The 24,761-nt window shown below is 35.8% G+C and overlaps 1 protein-coding gene across 1 annotated transcript in view; it reads left to right on the plus strand.

Moving 5' to 3' along the window:
* The window catches only part of LOC127977076 (otogelin-like protein), a 32,132-nt gene extending 7,561 nt beyond the window's left edge, over window positions 1-24,571 (plus strand). Inside the window, exons 18-52 of the mRNA XM_052581764.1 lie at window positions 272-446; window positions 551-658; window positions 1,317-1,455; window positions 3,563-3,697; window positions 3,840-3,986; window positions 4,069-4,188; window positions 4,875-4,991; window positions 5,328-5,484; window positions 6,209-6,235; window positions 6,331-6,504; window positions 7,267-7,545; window positions 7,838-7,955; window positions 8,571-8,650; window positions 8,739-9,409; window positions 10,309-10,486; window positions 11,245-11,387; window positions 11,480-11,503; window positions 11,591-11,683; window positions 11,979-12,162; window positions 12,608-12,825; window positions 13,301-13,442; window positions 13,540-13,725; window positions 13,808-14,020; window positions 14,858-14,962; window positions 15,047-15,154; window positions 15,452-15,553; window positions 15,651-15,755; window positions 16,545-16,585; window positions 16,677-16,740; window positions 16,843-17,021; window positions 17,447-17,551; window positions 17,677-17,796; window positions 17,879-17,924; window positions 22,949-23,028; window positions 23,157-24,571. Coding sequence (XP_052437724.1) covers window positions 272-446; window positions 551-658; window positions 1,317-1,455; window positions 3,563-3,697; window positions 3,840-3,986; window positions 4,069-4,188; window positions 4,875-4,991; window positions 5,328-5,484; window positions 6,209-6,235; window positions 6,331-6,504; window positions 7,267-7,545; window positions 7,838-7,955; window positions 8,571-8,650; window positions 8,739-9,409; window positions 10,309-10,486; window positions 11,245-11,387; window positions 11,480-11,503; window positions 11,591-11,683; window positions 11,979-12,162; window positions 12,608-12,825; window positions 13,301-13,442; window positions 13,540-13,725; window positions 13,808-14,020; window positions 14,858-14,962; window positions 15,047-15,154; window positions 15,452-15,553; window positions 15,651-15,755; window positions 16,545-16,585; window positions 16,677-16,740; window positions 16,843-17,021; window positions 17,447-17,551; window positions 17,677-17,796; window positions 17,879-17,924; window positions 22,949-23,028; window positions 23,157-23,357 — 5,084 coding nt within the window. The 3' untranslated portion in view covers window positions 23,358-24,571. The remainder of the gene's footprint in view (window positions 1-271; window positions 447-550; window positions 659-1,316; window positions 1,456-3,562; window positions 3,698-3,839; window positions 3,987-4,068; window positions 4,189-4,874; window positions 4,992-5,327; window positions 5,485-6,208; window positions 6,236-6,330; window positions 6,505-7,266; window positions 7,546-7,837; window positions 7,956-8,570; window positions 8,651-8,738; window positions 9,410-10,308; window positions 10,487-11,244; window positions 11,388-11,479; window positions 11,504-11,590; window positions 11,684-11,978; window positions 12,163-12,607; window positions 12,826-13,300; window positions 13,443-13,539; window positions 13,726-13,807; window positions 14,021-14,857; window positions 14,963-15,046; window positions 15,155-15,451; window positions 15,554-15,650; window positions 15,756-16,544; window positions 16,586-16,676; window positions 16,741-16,842; window positions 17,022-17,446; window positions 17,552-17,676; window positions 17,797-17,878; window positions 17,925-22,948; window positions 23,029-23,156) is intronic.
* Window positions 24,572-24,761: the final 190 nt, after the last annotated feature.

A 24,761-nucleotide genomic window follows, 5' to 3' on the forward strand; every position in this document is an offset into this window, starting at 1 on the left:
ATAACAAAATACCAAGACATTGCTCATTTGCAAGATTTGGTTGTGATCTAAAATCTTCCGTACAGTATTCAGGTAGCTGCATTATTGGCTGCATTATACTATATCATGTGTCCATTTTAGTTTTTCAATACATTTTAATAATTTAGATTGAACTGGTTGCCTGATAATTATTAGTAGTGCAATCATCACTGCTACTTTTAATCATGACAATGGATTTGAACACAGCCCTAAGTCAGATTGCTAAACATTGGCACATAACCATTTTTTTCAGAGCCTGAGAGCGGAGATTGTCCCAATGGAAAAGTCTACTATAGTTGCCGGGGTCAGAGTGGGCGTGGACCTTCAGGTGTGGGCGTGGCCTGTGAACTGACCTGTCGAAACCTGATGCTGAACCTGACCTGCCCTCCCATGACCCCATGTGTACCAGGATGTGGATGTCCTGCTGGGTAATCACTGTCGTCTTTGCATCTTGAAAAAATGTTTTGAAAAGTATGCATGTCTATTGACACCTGAGCACGTAATGTTACACCATCTTCTTCAATTGGTGCAGGCTAGTGACTCATAATGGAGAATGCTATTACCCGGAGAACTGCCCCTGTGCTTGGCTCGGTCTAGAGTATCTCCCTGGAGAGACAGTGGACACTCCATGCTACCGCTGGTCAGTTGGTTTTAGTGTGCTTAGCTTCCATAATTCTGTTTTCTGTTAATGTGTGGTTCTTCAGTTAGTGGAATTTTTCTTGTTCACTGTCTCTGTGTCTAATTACTATTTCCAAATTAAGAGTGTTGAAAGGTTATATATGACAGAATACCTTTTAACTTTTAAAATGTGTCTTGAGCACAAATCAGCATATTAGAATGATTTCTGAAGGACCATGTGACACTGAAGACTGGAGTAATGATGCTGAAAATTCAGCTTTGCATCACAAGAATTATTACATTTTTTACTGTATTTTAATAAAATAAATGCAGCCTTGTTGAGCATAAGATACTTTTTTTTTCTAAAACATTTAAAAAGAAAGTCTTACTAACCCCAAACTTTATTTTCTCCCAAAAATGATAAATGTCATTAACATTACAAATCATAACAAAAAGTCCACACCACGATTCATTATGACGAATTTATGGTTGTTATGGCCAAGATTACATCTTTATTCCACATTTGATAGAAGTTTAAATTTAGGTGAAACACAGTTAGAAGAAATTTTTCCTTAAATAGTTTAAATAATCATAAAAGCCATTAATTGAGGAATAATAGTGTACAGTACCTGTTTATATTTAAATAACATTTGACTTGGTTTCTCTCTGTGTCTCTCCAGTGTGTGTCATCATGGGTTCTTTAACTGCACATATTCGCCATGTCCAGCAGTGTGCACCATTTACAGTGACCGACATTACCACACATTTGATGGCCTGGAGTATGATTACGTCAGCGACTGCCAGGTCTACCTGGTCAAGGTACTTCCTGAGTGTGTGTGTTTGTGATTTTAGGTACACTAGCAAAAAAAAAAAAAAAATGCTGACCTATACATCTAATATTTGAAATTAGAGACTTTGTTTGAAAGTTTGGGGTCAGTAGTAAATTCAAATGAACAAAATTGATTTGATGTATAAATCTTTTGTAATCACTATAAATGTATTTATTGTCAATTTTTTGTACCAATTTAAAGCATATAATACTTAAGTATAATGTATTTTATGCAAAAAAAAATCGTATTCACTCCAAACTTCTCAATGGTATTTACCATTTTTGGATTAGAGGCATTACTGTATACTGCCCACCCTCCACTGTAGATACTGTATAACTGTCGGTCATTAAAAAACCCACAGTGGTTGACCATTTTACCATGGTTTCTGGATATGTACCACAGTAATAAGACTTTTTTGTATGGGTAAGCTTAAATGTAAGAGCAAGCATATTTTTTTGTACAAGTGCTGTAAAACAGTGACGATTGTTTGCCTTGTGTGCTGGTCTTAGGACCAAGTGGAGGGGCGCTTACCAGTTTGCCTTCAACAAAGAGTGTTTTTCACCAGTTGAACGTGTTGAACCTTTAAACTGAAGAGTTTTAAATGAAGGGCCAAAGAGTGTGTGTGTGCGTGTGTGTGCTCTCACACGTTGCGGACTTCAGTAGGGACGGATAAAGTAGCAGGAAAAGAGATCTGCTTCTACCGCCACTAATCATGGGAAAATCAGAAGGGATTTTTAATTAGAACAGGGCTGTGGTATTGGAGCCAGAGTTAATGTCAGTCCCAGCACAGAAACTCAGCAAAGAGCCGCACATAACAAAGAGTAATCTGTTCCCTATCAGCCTACGCAATGCAACCTGCTACTGGCCTTAATGACTGAGAGAGTGTGTATGCATGTGTGTGTCGTTTGTGTGTGTGTGTGTGCGGATGCTTAAGATGCAGGTGAATAGACTTTGGTGTCTCCTAAAGGCCAGTGATTCTCTGAGGAGTCTACTGATCTACCCGGGGGACAGACTTCTCCATCACGACAAAAAGAAATGGCTTTTGTCACACACACACACACACATGTTTGTTTTTGTGAAAAGTGGGGACATCCCATAGGCGTAATGGTTTTTATACTGTAAAAAACTGTATATTCTATCGCCATTCATCAACCCTACCCCTAAACCTAACCCTCACAGGAAACTTTGTGCATTTTTACTTTCTCAAAAAAACTCATTCTGTATGATTTATAAGCGTTTTGAAAAATGGGGACATGGGTTATGTTCTCACCCTCTCCTTGTAATACCTGTGTCATACCCATGTCATTATACAGAGTTGTGTCCTGATATGTCACAAAAACATGCCCACACACACACACACACACACATGTACACACAAACTCACAACAACACACTAGGTTTCAGTGCTTAAAATATTATACAGCAATGCATTGGTTATTTAAATATGATGTGCCACTTTTCAATGTTAAATTACTTTCTCTTGTCCTAGTTTAATATGCAGGTATACAGATCTATAAGACAATTATTGGTAGATTTCCTGAAGAGTGTAAACAAAGTGACTTTCAAATGAAAGTTTGTTTGAGAGGTCCGACATAACAGCTTTTGCTCAACAAGTGGTCAACAAAAAGATTAAGTCTGTTATACTCACCAAGGCTGCATTTATTTGATCAAAAACACAGTAAAAATGTAATATTATGAAATATTTTTATAGTTTCGATTTTAATATATTTTAAAATGTAATTTATTCCTCTGATGCAAAGCTGAATTTTCAGCATCATTACTCCGGTCTTCAATGTCACATTATCATTCAGAAATCTTCAAGAAATATACTGATCTGCTGCCCAAAAAACAATTAATATTGTTATCCATGTTGAAAACGGTTATGCTGGCTAATATTGTTGTGGAAACATGATTTTTTATTTTTCAGAATAGAATTTGTATTTAGATAGAATTAGATTTTGTTTGATTGATGCTGGTGACACAAAAATCACACACTTTGTCTTTAAGGAAAGGTGTTGTTTCTCAGAGGTAGAAATGATAAAGTGTCAGGCATCAATTGCACACTATAAATTCAACAATCTTGTATCTACATGCAGAGTGTTGGTGAGACGGAGGTGTCCATCGTTGCTCAAAATAAAGATTGTTACGAAAGTGGCATTGTCTGCATGAAGTACCTGCTCATCTATGTTGGCCTTACTAGAATCTACTTCAGTGACAACTCTGGTAAACCTGTGAGTAAAAGACATAACCCAATCTTTAGCTGATTAACGGCACATTTGCCCTTTCATAAACTAGGAGACTGGTTATTGTTTCTATATTATCTTGTAGTCTGTATTAACTATTGATTTGAATTGGTTTGTGTTTGTCCTCCAGAGCTCATCTACTGTTGTGGGAAGAGGATATGAGTTTCAGTTATGGGGTGCGGGATACTACACTGTGGTCCACTTTCCTGCTCAAGATCTGACCATTTTATGGGACCGCAAGACCACAGTCCATATTCGTGCTGGACCGCAGTGGAAAGTAAGAGTCGTTGAATCAGCAGTATCATTTAATACTCTATAAACCGTATTTCTTATTATAATGTAATTGGCTGTGTCTTTAGGGTCAGATGAGTGGTTTGTGTGGAAACTTTGACATGGTAACAGTGAATGACATGACCACAGCTGGACATATGGAGGTCAGTAACGCACAGGCCTTTGGAGACAGCTGGGCTGTTGGACAGGTATGACACTTCACAATACTATTAGACTGGGGTACACTGTTCAAAAAATTTAGGGTCAGTAAGATTTTTCGAAGAAGTTAGTTTTTTTAGTTTTTTTCAGAAAGGATGCATCTAATTGATCAAAAGTAACAGCAAAAAAATTTACGTTGTTACAAAAAACTAATTTAAATAAATGCTTTTGAACTTTCTGTTCATTAGAGAATCCTAAAAAAATTATTACATTTTCTCAAAAAACAACAACAAATAAATAAATAAATAAAAGAAAAACTGTTTTCAGCACCGATATTAGTTCTTGATCAGCAAACCAACATATCAGAATGATTTCTGAAAGATCATGTGATGCTGAAGACTGGAGTAATGCTGCTGAAAATTCAGCTTTGCATCATAGGAATAAATTACATTTTAAAATATATGTAAAAAGAAAGCAATACAATTATTTTAAACTGAAATAATATTTCAGCTTTTACTGAACTAATTTGAACTAATAAATGCAGCCTTGGTGATTATAAAAACCTTATTTTAAAAACCTAAAAAAAATCTCACTGACCCTACATTTTTGAATGGTAGTGTATTCTTAAAATGTTACATGCTGCCATAGTTTTATTGCAATTGTAAAATAATAGTAAACTCTAGAGTTACACTAGACGTTTAGACTTAACAGCTTTTATGTGTTAATGTGTGTGCAGTGTGAGAGTGACTTTGTAGTTCACAGACCGTGTGAAGGAGATCTCAGTCGGCAGCCGTATGCTAAGCGGGAGTGTGGCCTTCTCTACAGTGACGTATTTGCTCCATGTCACAATGTGGTGAGCAGCTCTCCTCTGGGGTTTTGGACTATAGATAAAAAGGCCACGTCTTACCCACAGCCACACACAGGCTGGAAGACGTCATCAGAAAGACACACACACAAACACACAGACTCTGTGATGAACCATCTGATAGAAGCTTTGAGATGGTTTGCCGTTCAAAATATGGCCACTAGGGGGCAGTAAATGTTTGAAAATATAGAACATTCCACCATTAGCACATTCAGGTGAATGTCAACAGTCCTGAGTGTGTGTTGCATAACCAATTGTGTGACAGGCTAATTGGGATTTTAGGGATTCATGTATTGTGTGTAACTAATACTTGTGATCCCAAAGGTGGATGTGACCTGGTTTTATAAGAACTGTCTGACAGACACCTGCAACTGCAACCGTGGTGGTGACTGTGAGTGTCTGTGCACCAGTATCGCAGCATATGCACACAAATGCTGTCAAAATGGTGTCACAGTGAACTGGAGATCCCCCACCGTGTGTCGTGAGTACAAGCATTAGGAAGCAAATGAACTTTTGACCCGTTTGTGCTGTCTGTCATTGAGGTTAATGGATCAAAGACGAAAAGGGGATTTCAAACATCGAACAATGAAAGTTTAATACAGCTTCAATTTAGATTGTGTCCTGTTTTATTTGATTTAATCTGAGCAAAGAATAATGACTGTCATACATTTTTGCCTTGATTTGTAGAAGACACCCATTTAAATGTCATTCAATGTAACAATAGCTCATATACCGAGAAATATTGTCAGGCATATTTACGACCAGAATCATTAGATGACATTAAAATACTCACAAAATCAAAGTGCAGCCGCCCAAAACTAATAAACTGTCATTTTAAATCTTTACCAATCTTTGCCACTTATCCTACAAACCTCTATGTTTTACCCATTTGTCAATTTTTATTAATCATTTCTATTTATATAAAATCAATTTAATGAGGACACCAGAATGAGATGTCTTGTCTATACCCATGCGCAAAGCAACATTTCTAATGCAAAACTAACCCAGCATTCAGTTTGTACTTTTCAAAACTGCTCCTCTTTGATTCAGTCTGTTTATATATTCAGACTTTGATTCTGTATTCTGTTTCAGTTGCAGATTTGTCACATTAAAAAAGTTAAATGCATGGCTAATGCTGTTTTATGTTGCTGGTAATGTTGAAATAATGCATGCAAACTTATAATACTATGTGATTCTTTTAACAGCATATGACTGTGAATATTACAACCAAGGTAAGAATGATTTATTATGATTATTTGCATTGAATACTTCTGTAAGCACCTAAAGATCCTGGCACTAACTCTTTTATTTATATATGCTTGTTTAGAGTTGGGAGAGGGTCCGTTCATTCTGTCCAGCGCAGAGCAGAATGACTCTGCATGTGTGTTTGGGGCAAATGTGAGCAGTGGTGAAGTGTTTCCCCTCCTCAGGACCAACGCTCAACCCAGCACCATTTTCCACTTCATGATCACAGCTGGACTGTATAAGGACCGAGCTTCCAGTGAGCACAAACTCTTCACTTCAACAGCAAAACAAATCAGTGAAAGAAATTGCAGAAGAAAGACATGCAATCAAACATGCTTAAATGCAAAATACAATGACCTGATGTTTTCATTGTGTTGCATTAAATGCTGCTCTACACTAACTCCATCTTTGTAAAAGCTTTGAATTTGGATCACTTACAACATGCATTTTAAAAAACTGCAACCCACAAACCATTTTCTCAAATTTCTGAGGAGAATAATTATAAATCTGTTGATTAAATCAAGAAGGCTCTGTGATTTTCTGTCAAAATAAAAGCTCTATTATTCACAGTTGAAAGCAAAGTATTAGTATATTAGTATTAAATATTAGTATTGTAATTTTACTGTTGTACTGTAAAATAAAACAATAATAATAATTTCAGTAATAATAATTCTTTGTATTTTACATTACGATAGTATTAATTGCTATAGTAATATATTTCTTAATTGATTTGTAACATTTTTATAATTGAAATAATACAATTAAAATAATATTTTGAATAATAATGATTATTAAATTTCCAATTTTGTATTTTACATTACAGTAGTATTATTGCAACTGTAATATTTCTATTGATTTATTTCATTATTTATTATTTAAATAATAATCATAATAATAAATGACTGAACAAAATCGACCAGCTTCTGAAAAAATTATACATGGTTTATCTCTACCATTTATTTTTAGTCTGAATAGTAGCATCTACTGATGTTGCATTTTTTATTTTGCACTGTTTCAGGACTTCCTGTTGTTTCACTGGAGTCTGCAGAGAGGCCCAACTACTTTCTGTGTGTTACTGGGAACCGTGGGTTGCGTTTGGAACACTGGCAGCCTGGGGAAGAGTTCAGACGGAGAGCGACCTTCATCCACCAACAGGGCCTGTGGTTACCTGGCCGATCTTCCTTTGAGTTGCACAGTCAGAAGGGTGTCTTCCTCACTCTTTCTCATACACACGCACGTGTTCAGAACTACGACCATTCATACACCTTCAAAATCAGCAGCAGTTTTATCATTGATGGTAAGACCAGTCTCCAAATATCTGTATATCAAATCTGCTGTGCAATTATAAATGATCTTATCATCAGGCCCATATTGCCTGCACTGATTGTGGAATGGATATAAATATAGCGCAGTGAATTAAAGAGAGCAGGCACACTTTTTGGAAACGTGGAGTTCTGCTGATGCACCTCATATTAAACTGAAAATACACACAAAAAAATGACTATAAAACATCAAGCTTACCAAACATCATTTGCAGCGCTTTCTCAAATGTCTCTAATGTTTATGATGGCTGTGTTCCTGCATTTTAGAGAGCAGTTTTGTGATCCCCTACCGCTTGATGTGCGAGTGGAAGTATCGTGCATGTGCCAGTCCATGTGTGAAAACATGCAACGACCCCGATGCCACACGCTGCCAGTTTTTACCTCCGTAAGATCATGTGCATATGCCAATACAATAAAACTAATTAAACAAAAGTTGCTTGGTAAGGCAGGTATTATACTGTACATTGTCATGTCAAAAAATTTATATAAAACAAGCCTCTTTATAATAATTACAGCAAAAATACTGAAAATAGCTTATATCATGGAGCCTTCGAATATTGTGTTGCTCAATGAGGAGCCACGGAGTCAAAAAGTGTGAGAATTAAGAGTTTTGCTCTGTGACATTATCGTGGCAGGTTATCACTTAAAATCACTTAATAATCACTTAATACACTTAAAAGCATACTTTTTACAGTAATGAAAATCTAATAAAAAAATAATCAATGAGGATTATAAAATAAAGACTAAATCAAAAAATTCTTTCAATTGATAATTTAGCTAAATTAAAACATCTGGACACATTGCAGTAATTTTGGAGTGAGTATGTACTTGTTTGTCATGAAAATCATATCACAATGCATGAGAAAATGTTATACAGGCTACATGTTCTTTGTCATCCAGTGTAAGGAGGAAAATATGACCTAGACGTATTCACCCGTACAATTTCTTCAGAAAAGGAAAAATCCAAATCTGTTGTCTTTCACTCTCTGATCTGGTTTAGAGTTGAAGGTTGTTTTCCACGGTGTCCCAAGTCTATGCTGTTGGACGAAGTGACCAGGCGGTGTGTTTACAAAGAAGACTGTATGTGTGAAACCATCATTCGCGTAACTTCTTATGCATATCTTAATCCTCTCTTTTAGCACCTATGTTGTTTCTGATGTGCTTGCAGGTGTGATACTTTCTCCAACTCCGACTCCTTACATGTTTGTGACCCGATCAAACCGAACCACAATGGCTCCAACCTCTGCTCCTACAACCACAACAACTCCCTCCACCACAACGGCAACACCAAGCACCTCTCCGAGCACAACTGCCAGTACTACAATCATAACTACACCTTTAGAACCAGATGATTTAATTGGCAGCCCAACTACACCCACATTACCACCAACCACAGTCTCTTCAACTTTGGCTACCACCACCTCCTCTGAAACTCCCACAACACCCTCTCCATCAACCACAGAACCCCCTCTAGTCAGCACTGCCCCGCCCACCACCACAGCCACGCCCACTACAGAGCTCATAACAACAGTTTTTACCACTTTACTATCTACCTCGACCACAGAGATGCCAACCACACCCGAGGCCACCACCGAACCAGAGACAACGTCTCCAACAACCACCGTTACAACCACCACTGTCATTACAACCGAGACCACAACTTCAGAACCGACTTCAACAATCATCACCACAGAGACAACATCTGTCTCCACAACAACCGAAGAGCCCTCAACTACCACATCAGCCTCTGAGATATTGCCTTCACCCTCCCCTTCACCTGAGACAGCAGGAATAACAACAGTGCTTCCTCCGTTCCTTCTACCCACAGGGCCTTGCACGGTAAGAGTTTGTGTGTCAGGGTTGGTCGTTCTCATAGAATATTTAAATTTGATAGTATTCAGTGATATTCATGGTCAAATATACTTTAAACATGGAATGGAAGGATTTTTGTAATGTTCAGTTCTTTTAATGGTTTATGAATAAACAGTGAACGATAAAGAGCCATAACACAAATATATTCAAAGGACAAGACATCTTTCATTTTCAATCGTTTAAATCATTTAAAATAAAATAAAAACTCTAATAAAAAATGTATTATAGCTTAAATATTTTAAATCAAAACATTCTAACATGCAAAACTAATGAAACTTCCAAAAGCTCATAACATATACATAATATACATAATACAAGCTCAGAACATAATATAAATATAAAATGAACAAATGAAACTGAATAAAATCTTGTAGTTGCCTGTACATCCACCTCAGACTCGTTAGATTTAAGAATCAGAGAATTGTTAAAGTATCATTTCTACTATGTCTTGAGTTTTCTAAGAAAAATATGTTTTTCTAATGATAAGTTAGAGTTGACATCTCCCATTTCCCTCCCTGACCTTGATACCTCTATGACACATTTAAATACACACTTGCTCATAAATATTCACAACTTCAAGTTTAGCCGGTTATCCACAAAGGGAGAACACTACTTCCAGTCTTAACTCTGTTCTTGAGTATTTCCTGTCCAGTTGCCAAGATGTTGATGTCCTGAGGGAAGAATCATGAGTTAAGATGTGGTGCAGTGAATAATTGATGAATCTGTCATAATATAACACAAGAACAGGCATCAGAAAAGACAACCGATCAATGTGTACTACCTGAAATCATCCTAAGGTGCCTTACATAGTTTTTGGTGGTGGAAGGGTTTATGGGCTGTCTTGTCTCTGTTTTGTATCCATACAGTCTCCATATTCAATACGTGTGGATGAGTGCAGTGAGTACATCTGCTTTAATGGACAGCTGATGCTGCATAATTCCTCTCAGCACTGCAGATACAACATCAGCCAGCCACAGTGCAACCTGCTGGGCACACCGATCCAGACCAACACAGACCCCTGCTGCCCACTGTGGCAGTGCCCATGTAAGTCATACACGCATGACCATTCAGGTTTGCTCTAGATGGGAGGTGTTTATAAAAAAAGTCAAGTCAAAATGTGTTTCTATAGCACATTTAAAAGCAACAGAGTTACACCAAAGTGCTCTACATGTGAGGTGTTCATATTTGTGGTATTTAGTAGTAGTTCTATACGATTGTATTTAATTTTTTTAGTAATTTCGTTTTATGTTTTATTTTAAGTAATTTCGTTTTTCTACAGTATATATTATTTATTTTCAACTTCATTTAGTTGCAAAGGCAACATTTCGGAACACAATTTAAGATATTTTGGATGAAAACCGGGAGGCTTGTGTTGTAACTGTCCCATTGACCGCCTAGTAACTTACAGTACACTGTCAAGGTCCAGGAAAGCATAAAAGACATCATCAGAATAGTGTACGCATTTTGCGTTCAGCGGATATTCTCCAAAATGGCTCTACAGTGATGCAGAGAGCCACAGAGGAGACTAATTGTTGAATAAAGTTGTTTTCTTTGCATACAAAAACTCTTCTTGTCGCTTCATAGCATTACGGTTGAACCACTGATGGCAGATTGACTATTCTGATGATGTCATTAATACTTTTCTGGACCTTCTTTACCTTAATTTTTTCACCTTATATTTATATTTTATTTCAGTTAATGAAAACATTTTTTAATAGTTTTTATTAGTTAACAGTAACAACACTGATTAAGTTAAAGTGTTCATCATGTTATCGGCTTTTAATGTTTGTGTGTCCTGTCAGGTCGCTGCTCTATAATCTCTGACCTGCGTGTGATCACGTTCGATGGGAATAATGTGGCTCTTTATGATATCGGTTCTTATATTCTGGTACACCTGCCCAGGGAGAAAATAGTCGGTCACATTGAGAAATGTCCAACCAGTGAGGTAAAGCCATGCTATCACTTAACCATGAAGAAATGGACTGTCTGCTATATACGCTTTTCACATTTTATTAAATGCTTGACTTTTACTTCCAGAGTGTGAACTACATCAGAAGACCTGTAAGTGTGTTATTAGCTTATTTATGTTCAAATGTTATTTACAGTATTATTATTATACAGCTCATTTGCCTCTTCTCTCCCTGTTAGACTCCCTCTGGTGGAACCTCTGGTCTGTGTTTTAAGAAGCTGAACATTACAACTCAGTCGTACAGAATAATGGTCAACCGCTTGGACCGGAAGGTAATGCTGGCAAGATTTGACCTCTTTAGTCACGAAGTCATGTTGTTCAAAACACAACAAAATGCAAAGCTCTATTTTTAGTAGTTATTATTTGAGCAGCCAGTAAATCTTATAATATTGTTTGTTTTCGAGTAAACGGAGTAAAATCCAAGATAATGGCAATTGAAATTTGTTAACCATTTGTTAATACATTCTCATTTATTTAAAAGTCAAAATTGTATCGTAAGTCCTGCATCTTGTGTCTCCACTTAATCGTGGCTCATAAAAGTGATTTCTGTTGTTTGATCTGACACAGGTTTCGGTGAATCAGATTACGGCACGGCTTCCTCTTACAAGGCAGAACCTCAATATTGATGACACCGGGACCATGTACATCATTAATACACCTGGTGGGATCAACATAAAGTGGTACCACAGCACTGGCATCATGGTCCTACAGTACACGGCTCCTGATAACACCTCCACTAGGGGGCTCTGCGGTCAGTATGTTGGACTTGCACTTTTTAGACAACTGTGAAATCATGAAATCATATATGTCCCTGTTTACTTCCTTAATCAGTATCTGTGATTTTATTGTGCAAAAATTATCAATGCATGTTTGTGCTAAAGAAGAAAACTGCTTTTATAATCTTTCATCAAAATGTAAACTTTTCTGCTAATGTAATCAGGTTTCATGGGTGGGGAAAAATATTTGTAAACAATAAGATAATATCCTACTTTTATCCAAATATGTCCAAACCCAGATAAAAAATGGTTTTAGGTAGGTAATATTTATTTAGTTTCATTCTGAAATATCTCACATTCTACAAGCTAAATGTGTTTTTCCATGTTTTATGTTTTAATAATTTATCAGCCTTGGGCATTTGTGGTCATGTAAGCGTGTTTGGTGTATTTTGTTACCAGCGTATTTGTTTTCTTTGTCAGGATGTTGTGATGGTAATCCAGCTGATGACCTGCGGCTGCCCAATGGTACAGTGGTCCAGGATATTGAGGACATCCCAGTATTTCTGCACGGATGGATGGTGGATACGTCAGAGGATACAGATTACTTCCGCAGAGTGGGAGACAACTGCACCACCGGCAACTGCTCCAAATGTTTCACCATGCTCAACCAGAGACCTTTCTCTAAATGTCACCACAAGGTACCACACACAAGCTTGAATACATATTCATGTGCAGGCCTCCTATTTACATCCAATGCTTTTAAAAAGCAATTAGTAAATATTATTGATCAAGCTGAAATAAATAAAATATAAATATTGCATTAAAACATTTTGAAATGTTGCATTGGCAACTGAAATAAATCTAAATAAAAGTAAATAAAAGTTTGAAGTTTAAAAAGTTAGAGGACTAAACTTACTAAAATAAAAATAAATCAAAGCAAAATAGCCCATAACACAATTTATTAAAGCAAACCAATTAAAATAAAATCTAAAATAAAATAAAGACTTATTCATTATATTTATAAATAGCATAATAGTATATAAATAGTACTAAAAAGACACAGATTTTTACTTTAATTTGATATTTTGTGTTTAATTTGTGAAAATTCATACTTGCCCTACATGTGAGTTGACCATTTTATATTTGATTATTTTTCCAAATGTTGTTTTGAAGGTTTCTCCAGAACACTTCTGTGATAAGATATGGGCTGGTGACTTACACTATAAAGAGCACGAGTGTGACTTCCTGGCTGCTTATGTGGCCATTTGTTACACGCATCAGATCTGCTTCAGCTGGAGGAAAAGCAACTTCTGCCGTGAGTGTGTTTACAGATACTGTATGGAAGCACAAAGGTTTTTACTTAAACGCTGAATTTTTCACTTTTTCATATTTGTATGTGTTTGTACACACAGCACTCAAATGTCCTCCTGGTAAAGAATATAAACCCTGTGTGAATACATGTAAGACTCGGACATGTCAAAACCGAGATTACTATGAGGAAAGCACCTGTTCTTCTATCAGAGAGGAGTGCGTTTGTAAAAGCGGTACCATTCTGCACCGAGCAGACTCTGCCTTCTGTGTCACCGAGGACCAGTGCGGTGAGAATGCCACACTATGTTGTTGCTCGTATTAAAAATAAAGTGCTGTTGTGATAATGGCCTGTTATTTCCATGTGATCAGTGTGTACAGATAACGATGGTGCTCCACGCGCCCCGGGTGAGGTGTGGAACGGCTCTCTGCGTGGCTGCTGTCTGTTCAAGTGTCTGGAGAATGGTAGTGTGGTTCCTGTGGAACCCGAGTGCAGTTATGAACCTGCTCCTCTGTGTGAGAGGGAGGGAGAGTATGCAGTCGATGTGCTGGAGGAAGGAGTCTGCTGTCCTAAGAAGATTTGTGGTAAAAAAAACACGTGGATGGATAATTCACAAATCCATCAGAAATCCTGGCTCATTTGATGTACTATTAAAAAACAAAATGATACAATGTATGATACATATATATTATTTTTTTTTATCACATATATATATATATATATATATATATATATGTGATAAAAAAAATAATACAATATGTACTAAAGTTCAAAAGTTTGGGGTCTTATTTTTTTACGAAATTAGTAATTTTACTCTTCTTGTTGTTTAAATTACTCTAAACTGACAGAGAACATTTGTGATACACAACTGTGTGTATCACAGTTTCTATACGAAAAAAAAATGAGCAGAACTGTTTTCAACATTGATAATAATCAGAAACGTTTCTTAAGCAGCAAATCAGCATTTTAGAATGATTTCTGAAGGATCATGTGACACTGAATACTGGAATAATGCTGCTTAAAATTCAGCTTTGCATCACAAGAATATATTACATTTTAAATTTTGAAATAGAAATGACAGTGGAAAACAGTTATTTTAAAATGCAGTTACTGCATAAAAAAAAATACTGTTTTTACTCTAACAAACAAAAGTCTTGGTAAGCATAAGAGACTTTCAAAAACATTAAAGTTGACAAAAACTTTAATTAGATACATGCAAAATTGTATCTTTCTGCATGAACATTATTTATCTCATTATAAATATGTTAATGAATTTTATTAACCTGTTTTTGGTTCTTGCCTTAGATGCTGATATGGCACAAAACATTAAAAATAAATGAAACAAATCAAATCTGCACATTAAAAATGTACAGTATTTCCAAGAAAATATGCATAACTAATGCTTGTGTCTTTGTGTCCAGAATGTAACCTCACCATCTGTCAGAGTGAAGTGCCCAGCTGTGAGAATGGAGACAAGCTGGTGATTGGCTACAGCGCTCTGTCCTGTTGTCCTGAATACAGATGTGGTAAGAGCTCATGTAATCCTTACTCTGATTGGCTGTTTATTTGATCAGTGGACAAAGGTCAGACTTCTGATTGGTCCCTGTTAGAATGTGATCCGCTGGCATGTCAGAGTGTTCCTGCCCCGATCTGCAGAGAAGATCAATTCCTGGTGGAGGTCCGAGGGGCACAAGCTTGCTGCTACAGCTACATGTGTGGTAATAATATATTATAAATACTTGAATACTTCAGCTGATATTCTCATCTCTACGCTGACAATACATTCATTTTTGCATTCAATTATAATTAATAATAAAATAATTATCAGAAGGCAGTTTTTTTAGTATTTTATTATACTCGAACACACACATACAGTATATATATATAATTACACAAAGATATACAATTATTTATAATGCTTTAAAATATATATTATAATATAAAACATGTTTACATAAAACACTCTTAAAATAATAATCTTTTGTGATTTTATTGTGGCATTGACTGTTTTGCAGTGTGCGAGTCCTGTATTGACCCTGTACCAGTGTGTCTGCCTGGAGAGATCCTGGCTGTGGATGTGAACTCCACTAATCACTGCTGTCCACAGTATAATTGTGGTAGTTAGAACAAACACACAAGCATTCACTGTCATTTTGTGTTTCTTAATGAAAGGAGAAACATGACGTGTTTAAAGGCTGTGTCTTGCTCTTTCAGTGTGTGATATGACTCTATGTCCTGAGCCCAGTGTGAGTTGTGCTCCTGGAGCTGTACTGGTGAAGAGACCTGTGCCGGACAGCTGCTGCCCAGAGACACACTGCGGTACTGGACACATGCACACTTACCTAGATATCTAAACACTGACTCCTTTTTGTTTTTAAGATAATCAAGATAATTATACTTGCTAAGGAATAACCTTACGTAAACCCTCTAATTCTCCTTTTGAGATTTTAGAAAGGCGTTATTTTGTCCCTTTATGCACTTTATTATTTTTGTTGATTTAGAAAACTTCTGTGGATATTTTTTCAACAGTTCTCTTCTAAATAAAGCTATACTAAAGCATGCCCAAGCACAAAGATAGAGAAATATTACACTAAAATTTACAGTGTAAATGGCAAGATATTCTTAGTACACTACCATTCAAAATGTTGGTGTAAGATAATTTTTTTTTTAAAGAAATGTATATGACTATTTAGCAAGGATGCAAAAATTTATCAAAAGTGACAGTAGAGATATTTGTAATGTTAAAAAACATTTTTATTTCAAATACATTTCTATTCATCAGATTTCTATTGTATTCATAGATGTTCATAGATGTGATTTCAGCAAATCAGCATATTGTTTTTCTGAAGGATCATGTGGCACTGAAGTAATGAGGCTGAAATTTCAGTGTTGCATAACAGGACAAAGTTGCATTTGTAAATATATTAATAACAATAATAATATGTCACTATATTTGAGAAATAAATGCAGCCTTTTTACCCACCCCATACTTTTAAATGGTAGTTCCATGTAATGCCATCACTTTGCCATGGTATTGCCATATAAGTATTTTTATTTTAACATGCTTACATTTTGAATAGTTTTATTTTTAACATCTGTTGTTTTTAGAATGTCAGTGTCCCAACGTTACACTTCCTGTCTGCACTGTGGTAAGCGTTTTAAAATGTATTCTGTGAGTGAATACTGCCATAGTGAATTCTCCTGTAACCACAGTGTTATACCGTGACTTTTGTGTTAAAGGGTGAAATGAGAGTGGAGGAACCAGACCCCGGCGGCCCATGTGGATGCCCACTGTATCACTGCAGTAAGACTTGTACAAACACTAACACACTCCAAATGCCACACTATTCAGTGAAACTGAAATGCAAGTGCTTGTTTATGTGTCTCTGTGTGTATGTGTGTGTAGAGAAGGCAGAAGTGTGTCTGTTTCAGGGCGTAACGATATTGAACCCAGGCCAGTCTATGGTGCAATATTTTGAGGGGGAACTGTGTTACACCGTTCAGTGCCTCACACATAAAGACCCCAGCACCGGGTTCTACGCCATGGAGGTCACCACTGCCAACTGCTCTGAGAAGTGTGAGCCTGTAAGTCACATGACTAATGCAACTTTCAGTATATGTATTAGCAAACAAAAATGAACAATGTTGCATAATTTTCTAAATATTTTTTTTGATAATGAATTTGAAAATGGATATAAGATGAAAGAAAATAGGTCTTTTAAACCAAATATTTCAATGTACAGTATAGTCAATCATAACAGAGGTGAAGCACCACTTTCAGCCATTTCAGAAAATTTGAATAACATTCAAGAAGTGGATTTCAGGGAATAAACAATGCTTCAAAAGTGTTGAATATGGCCTATTTTGGACAATACCGTTTTATATTTACATGACATTATTATGCGATTTTCTTGTATTGTGTTTAATGACTTTATTATTTATGTATTTGTTTTGCATTTATATTTGTAAAAGTTTTTGTAATATTTTGTTTTATATTTCTGTTACTATAGCATCAGGTTTATGTCCCGTCATCTGATCCACATGTGTGCTGTGGCTCCTGCAAAAACATCTCATGCTCGTATCCCAGTGAAAACGGGACTACAGAACTATTTATGGTAATCTGCACTCACTATCTGGTACTTTTTGACTGTAGGTCAAAACACACGCAAAACCACATCATTGTTTTCATGAAATCCAACACATGCATTAACCTGATAGTGTATTTTGATGTGGTTGGCAGGCGGGAAGCTCATGGGTGGCTAACTGCACACGCTTTGACTGTATGGAGACGGCGGTGGGCGCAGTAGTTCTGGCCTCTGGAGTGGTCTGTCCTCCTTTCAATGACACAGAATGTATTCAGGTCTGACTAAAATCAGTGTGTTCTTATAGCTTATCTGTACCAGTTTGTGCTGTTTTTCTAAGCTCTGTGCTTTGTGTTTCAGAATGGAGGCATAGTTCAAACGTATGTGGACGGCTGCTGTAAGACATGTAAGTAAGAGTGTCTAGGGCTGGCTTGTGCTTTCTGGGAATGCTGGGGGCTGTTTGGAACAGCATGATGGAGAAGCAGTGCTGGGCTTTACTAGCTGCTGGTTGCGTTGTGGTTAGATGCTCCCTGTTGTCCGGGCGGGGGGGGGAATGAGCGCTGCTGTACACATCTCATGGGCCTCTTTCATTCTTTTCTTTCAGTTTCAATTTCATGTGCTTTTCCTTGTTTTCAATTCTCTCTATATTACAATGAGTGTACACACCATGATATAGGAAGAAGTGTACAAAACAAAGTGCTAACAAGGTTTTGTGATGAAAACTAATGAAAGCCAGAATGCTTTATGGTCCTCCTCTCTATGCATTCTTAACTTTATCTTTGTCTTTTGTGGCTCAAGCTGGATTTTGTGCTATGGGATTGGTGTCTGTGGTTATTAAATGCCTCTTGTCAAAGCTTGGTGCTTTATGTACAGTATAAACAGGTTCAGATGAATGCAGTCAGAATCAGTATGTACAGTAATGGCTTGTTTGAGTTAACAATATAGGTTTTTCAGTGGCCCATTTTTTCAGATTTTGATCAGCTTAATGACATCTGGGTTCTGATATTTTTGTAATGTCAAGGAATTTTAAAATTGTGATATCTAAGTCTTAAAAGTAATGGAAATTGATCAAATCTAAAAACAAGTTACAGAAACATAATAAATTGAATACATTGTCATTTTCATATGAAATTCTGCTTGTGTTTAGCTCTAAATTATTTAATAGGCTTGGAACTTTAAAAATCCTTATTCAGTTGTGTTTAATAATAACTAGAAAAATCAAGGGAATGAATAGGTTAAATGTTTGGGATCCATATATTTTTCACATTATTTAATTGAAATGCACTAAAACAAATATCAACCAAATATTTGAGCATTTATTGTCTTGGGTTGCATATTATAAAAGCATAATCCTAAGTAGATCAATGTATTGATCTGTCACTAATAGAAACAAAAGCATTTTATAAATCTTTTTTAAGTTGTATTTTCATATTTAAATCCATCTTGCTGTTTAAAATTTGGGGCCAGAAGGTCTCTTATTCTTACCAAGGGTGCATTCATTTGATTAAAACAAAAGATTAAAACATCAATATTGTCAAATATTGTTATATTTGAGAATAACTGTTTAATAACTAATTTTAATATAATGGAAATTTAATTTATTCCTGTTATGCACATGATCCTGCTCAAGAAACATTTATTACTGTTATTAGTGTTGAAAACCATTGTACTGCTTAAAGGGTTAGTTTCACTAAATGAAAATTAGGCCATAAAATACTCGACCTCAAGGCATCCTATGTGTATATGACTTTCTTCTTTAACTTCTTTTGCACTGCAACACCCACTGAGTGGCATTAAACAGATTAAAGATCATTTGTAATATAAAGAAGAATATACATTATGAGGGGTGTAACGGTTCACAAAATTCACGGTTCGGTTCGATACGATTCACTGGTGTCACGGTTCGGTTCGGTACGGTTCAGTACGTTTTAGATACAGCAAAAAGAAAAAATTGGCAGATAAATTTCCTTGATTTTTAAAAAATGTTTTATTTATTAAAACTAACAAAGTATGTTTTTTGGGTTTTTTTTTTTTACATTGAACAACGATGGAGCTATTCTTTACCCATCTTCTATGGTGTTTTCTTAGCAGCATACTTTATAAAACAAAAACAGCTCCTTATAAGAAAAAAATGAAAATGTTATATTGTTGTAGTAGTTATGAACAAATACAAAGATGTAACTTTTTATATGGAACTCTATAACTCTTTATATTGAGTGTGTTTTTACTCAATTGGTTCTCTATAGGGCTTATGTTTTTTGGAAAAAAGCAGGAATTACGGTCTGGCTGAAATGGGCTCGTGAAGGAATATTGTAGGCTAACGGGGCTCAATTACATTAAGCATGTTCTTAAAACCTGCGTTTTCCACTACAGAGTGCGCTCGCAAAATGGCTAAAGGGTCTTTCACACAGGACGCGGTATGCGCTGCGCTGGACCCTGGTCTCAGCGTTGCCCTTCAGATACAACGCGATTTGCACTCCAAGAGCAAAGTAGGTGGAGTTTTCAAAACTGCCCGTGCATACGTTCTATTTATAACAGTTCTTCTGTCTTATAACGTGCAGGCCTGTTAATTGTATCGTACTGCTCAGGAAATTCCGACACAGTACAGTAGGCTACTACTAGTCCATTTTGATTTCCGTGCTTGTTTGGATGCCCCGATCAATTGGTAAAGTGCACCCAAACACCAGACCTATTGGTTATTGGAGGATGTTCTATTTCTGGTCTGTTAAACGCATTGGCCACCGCGTACCGTGCATGAACTGCTCGCTCACTCAGCGCGTACTGAGTGAGCAAGCGCCTGATAGAGTAGCCTAACATAAACATATAAGTTGGTGGTTTTTTTCTTCTTCGGGGGTGTCAGGGGCGTTGCCTGTTACGTTGTTTGGGTTATTGGACTACCTTGTTGATAGCATCTCATTATATTTCACAATTTTTATTTTATTTTCCAAATATAATTAATTAGTCCAATGAACCATTCGGTACATAATGCGTACCGCGTACCGAACCGAAAGCCTCGTACCGAATGATTCAATACGAATACGCGTATCGTTACACCCCTATACATCATATACACCTAGGATGCCTTGAGGGTGAGTAATTTAGCTAATTTTTATTTTTTGGGTGAACTAACCCTTTAATATCTTTGTTGAAATCAAGATGCATTTGTTTAAGGATTCCATGATTAATAAAAAGTAAAAAAAAGAAAAACAGCACTTTAATCTTTTGTAACATAATGAATTGCTTTACTTTTGATCAATTAAATGCATCCCTGCTGAATAAAAGTATTAATTTCTTTAAAAATAATTACTGACCTCAAAACTTTTGAATAGTAGTTTATGTATTTTTGCATTACTTATCATCCAAGGAAAGCATATTGGAAAATGCTGCATGAATCTGGTTTTAATTACCTCTTAGATAAGAGCCAGTGTTCTTGATTACATTGGCATAGCATGCTAGAAGGACTCAGAGGTGATTTTGAGGGGAAAACTCAACATGTCTGGCATATGCTGAGAATGTGCTATATTTGCTTCCAGCAAACTGGTATGTATTCTTTGTGTAAGCAGTGGGTCTGTGCATCTTTTTACGCATGAGGGCTCGGGTTTGTGTGTTCGCGCATTGGTTTGGGTCTCTTGCGTTTGTGCTGCGTGCTGGAAGCTTTACGAGCGACTTCAACCGAAAGAGTTTGTTATGGACTTGTGAGTTTGTGAACCTGCCCCTGTGTGTTTCTCAGGTGCTGGACTTGGTTTGTTGCCTTTTTCCGTTAGTCCAGTAACACCCACTGCTAGTACTAACTGTGATACAGGTACTCACTCATCTACTGAATTCTCTTTATCTGTGTCTCATAACATTGTGTGTGTTTTGAAGAAAATATTTCGCACTTATCACTTTCCGTCTTGCCATTATTTTCTCTTAGTTCAAGTGAACTGATTGATTAAGTGTGTGAGACATTTGGCCTGTAATAGAAGTTTTATTTAATCACCCTCATGTTGTTTCAAACTCTTACACTATTTTTTTTTTTTGTCTGTGGAAAAGAAATTTAAATAATGTCTTAAATCACATGCGCCACCCTTAGTTAATTCAGATATAACCTGCCGGTTTTGCAGCAGGTTTGATGTTTATTTTTATTACCTTTTTTAAATATGAATATATGTATTTTTCTTATTAAAATAGACTAAAGTTTTTAATTTTTACAATTAAATGTAAATTTTTACGAAAAAGAAAATTCTCAATGCACTGAAATGTAATCATCATTTAATTGAATATTTAAATATTAATATTTTTTACAATTATTGTTTTGGGCGAGGGACTTGAAAGCATAATGAAGTATAATTAACTTCTATTGAAAAAAACATCACTATTGGTGTGAAATGACATGAGGGATGATTAAATAATGGAAGAATACTGACACTCATGAGCATCTGTGTAAAATTCAGACACAAACACAGACACAACTGCATTGCATACACACATCTCATCTCCCACCATCTCAGACACACAGCTGTGAAGTCTTGATTTATTTCCTGTAGAAACCCCATGATAAATCTTCAGAATCTGTCCTCCATTTGAACCTCCAGAATCCCTGTTTCAAAATTAATGAACTTGAAATTTATAACACTCACACACTGCCCTCAAAAGAGTTAAATACCTTTCATTTTAACATTGTTATGCAAACAAAAATGACATATGGGTGAAAAGTTCAGTTCTTAATAGTGCCACTCCATCATTGTCAGACAAATGTCACCATGGTAACTAAAATGTCAATCAAGTGAAGCCCCCAAGGTGCAGCAATAATAGTCACTGAGCCTGCTGTGTTAATGTGTTTGGGTGTGTGTGTGTGTGTGTGTGTGTGTGTGTGTATTTGACTCATTATTTTAGCTGCATTTACAAAGAATAAACTCTACTTGGTTTAGCTGTCTAAACAGTCCAAGCATCATTGATGGATATTCTAAGCTTGTGAAAACACACTACTAAACATCAATCCGTTTTATTTTATTTTATTATTAATAATGTTATATAAAAATATCACTTACATGTTTAAGTACTGTATGAGTATGTTGTGCATGTTCCTGAACATATTGCTCATTCTTCCATATATATATAAAACAGTACGTACTGCAGCCTTTCTGAAATCAGGCCAATAAAATTACTTTTTTTTTAAAAATATGTATAATGTAATGCTAGTTAATGTAACAGCAGTAATAAGAAATAACAATAGTCAAATACAGATGGATAAAATGTTTTCAAACTTTGATTTTTTATTAAATATAATTTATTTATTTATTTATTTTTTATGTAATACATTTTTAAAACGTTTCTTCCACTCTGTCACATTCCAGAAGAAAAATGGTTTATAAATATAGTTTCATGTTGACTTATGTTTGTGTTCATTTGTAAGTCACAGTTTCTGTGTGTGTGTGTGTGTGTGTGTAGGCAAAGAAGATGGTAAAACCTGTAAGAGAGTCGCCATCAGGACCACCATCAGAAAAGATGACTGTAGAAGTAACGCACCTGTAAGTGTGAAAGAACTCTATGAACTATGATTCTCTATTCTGTTTGGTTTTTAGTATTATCTATAAAATACAGTACTATAGAGTGTAATTTATCTTCTGGAGAGTTTACTGTTTACTGTTCTCTTCAGGTGACTGTGTACTCATGTGATGGAAAATGTCCATCTGCCACCATCTTCAACTTTAACATTAACAGCCATGCACGTTTCTGCAAGTGCTGTCGTGAGAACGGCCTCCAAAACCGCATCATTCAGCTGTACTGCACTCGAAATGCCACTACGGTGGACTATTACTACCAGGAACCAATGGACTGCTCGTGCCAGTGGAACTGATTCCATGCGGACTGTGTGCAGTAAAGTTAAGATCTCAGTGAGAGCACTAGCTTAACGCAGACAGGCCCCAATCCGACTGCATATACAGTACAGTATCTGTAAAACCGCAAACTACTAACACAATCACTGGATTTGTTGTGTCTTTGAGATCTATAATTTATCTGTGAGCACTTTAGGTGAATCAAACATTTATTCAAACAAGAACAACAAACTGTTTAGATTTTAGTATTAACATTTGTTGAATGATGAAATGACATGGGGACGGATATTATTAGATTCATTATTTTCCATTAACATTTGAAATACATTTCTACATTTCAAAATCTTTGCTTTTAACCAAATGCTTTATTTAAATGGCAACTTTGTGTTTTCTCTAACAACAACAAAAAAGTTATATTAAATGTTTTAGTTACAGAGAAAATAAACAATCCAGTCTTAAGCCCTATTCACATCAAGAGTAATAATGATAAAGTGATATATACTGAAATTATATTCACGTCCAACCAAACACACAATTTCACTATTATGTTTTTTTATAAGCACGTTGCAGTTTTCTAAATCTCTTCAAAACAGGATAGACTCTGATTGTCTGTCAGTGCTTTTATCATTCATCATTCTGCATGTGATTCCAACAATGTTGTTTCTCTTTTCTGTTATTGTATACTTATGTTATAGTAATTTTTTTTTTAAACCTTTATCATTATCGTCCTTTGTGTGAACAGGCCTTTATGTAGGCATTGATATTTAAAGAGAAATTCTACACAGTTGCTTGACAGGCACATCCATCACTAACTAGTTGTGTTGACAGTCTATGTTTAAGCCGTCTCAAAAAACATAACGTGATGAACTTGAATTTCCATACTATAGCCATAATGCCAAAAACATGATCTCTGCTGCAAATGAACTTAATTGTATAAGCCTAAATATGCTTAGCATATAGTAAACTACCTATAAACGTGCATGCTATTGTCACTGTTTTTTAAATAATAAAATAAAAATACAAAAAAAAAACTATATTTTTCCATATGCACTGTGCAAATCAATCATTTAATTGATTTACCAAGCTATTTTGTAATAATCCGTTCAACTAGCCACATATTAGTATATAGCAGATACGAATCATTTAGAAAATGTAAAAGTTTTGTTTCACCTTATGGTGTGAATAATATTTAGACATTTCAATGTAAAATGACCAAACTGAATAAATAATAATTGAATGAAAAACAATTGGCATGTATCTTGTCCTCCATCAGCGGAAGTGTAGCATCTTCACCCTGATCTAATTCCAGCAGTGATTTATTAAACTAGATCAGCCCACGCATGACTGGAGTTATATCCTGCTGAGTTGTGTTTTGCTTTCAAGTCAGGTAATTAACATGGAGAAGTTCATCTCCTCCCTTGCGA

The sequence above is a fragment of the Carassius gibelio genome, chromosome B18, assembly GCF_023724105.1.
Source record: "Carassius gibelio isolate Cgi1373 ecotype wild population from Czech Republic chromosome B18, carGib1.2-hapl.c, whole genome shotgun sequence".
Taxonomy (NCBI): domain Eukaryota; kingdom Metazoa; phylum Chordata; class Actinopteri; order Cypriniformes; family Cyprinidae; genus Carassius; species Carassius gibelio.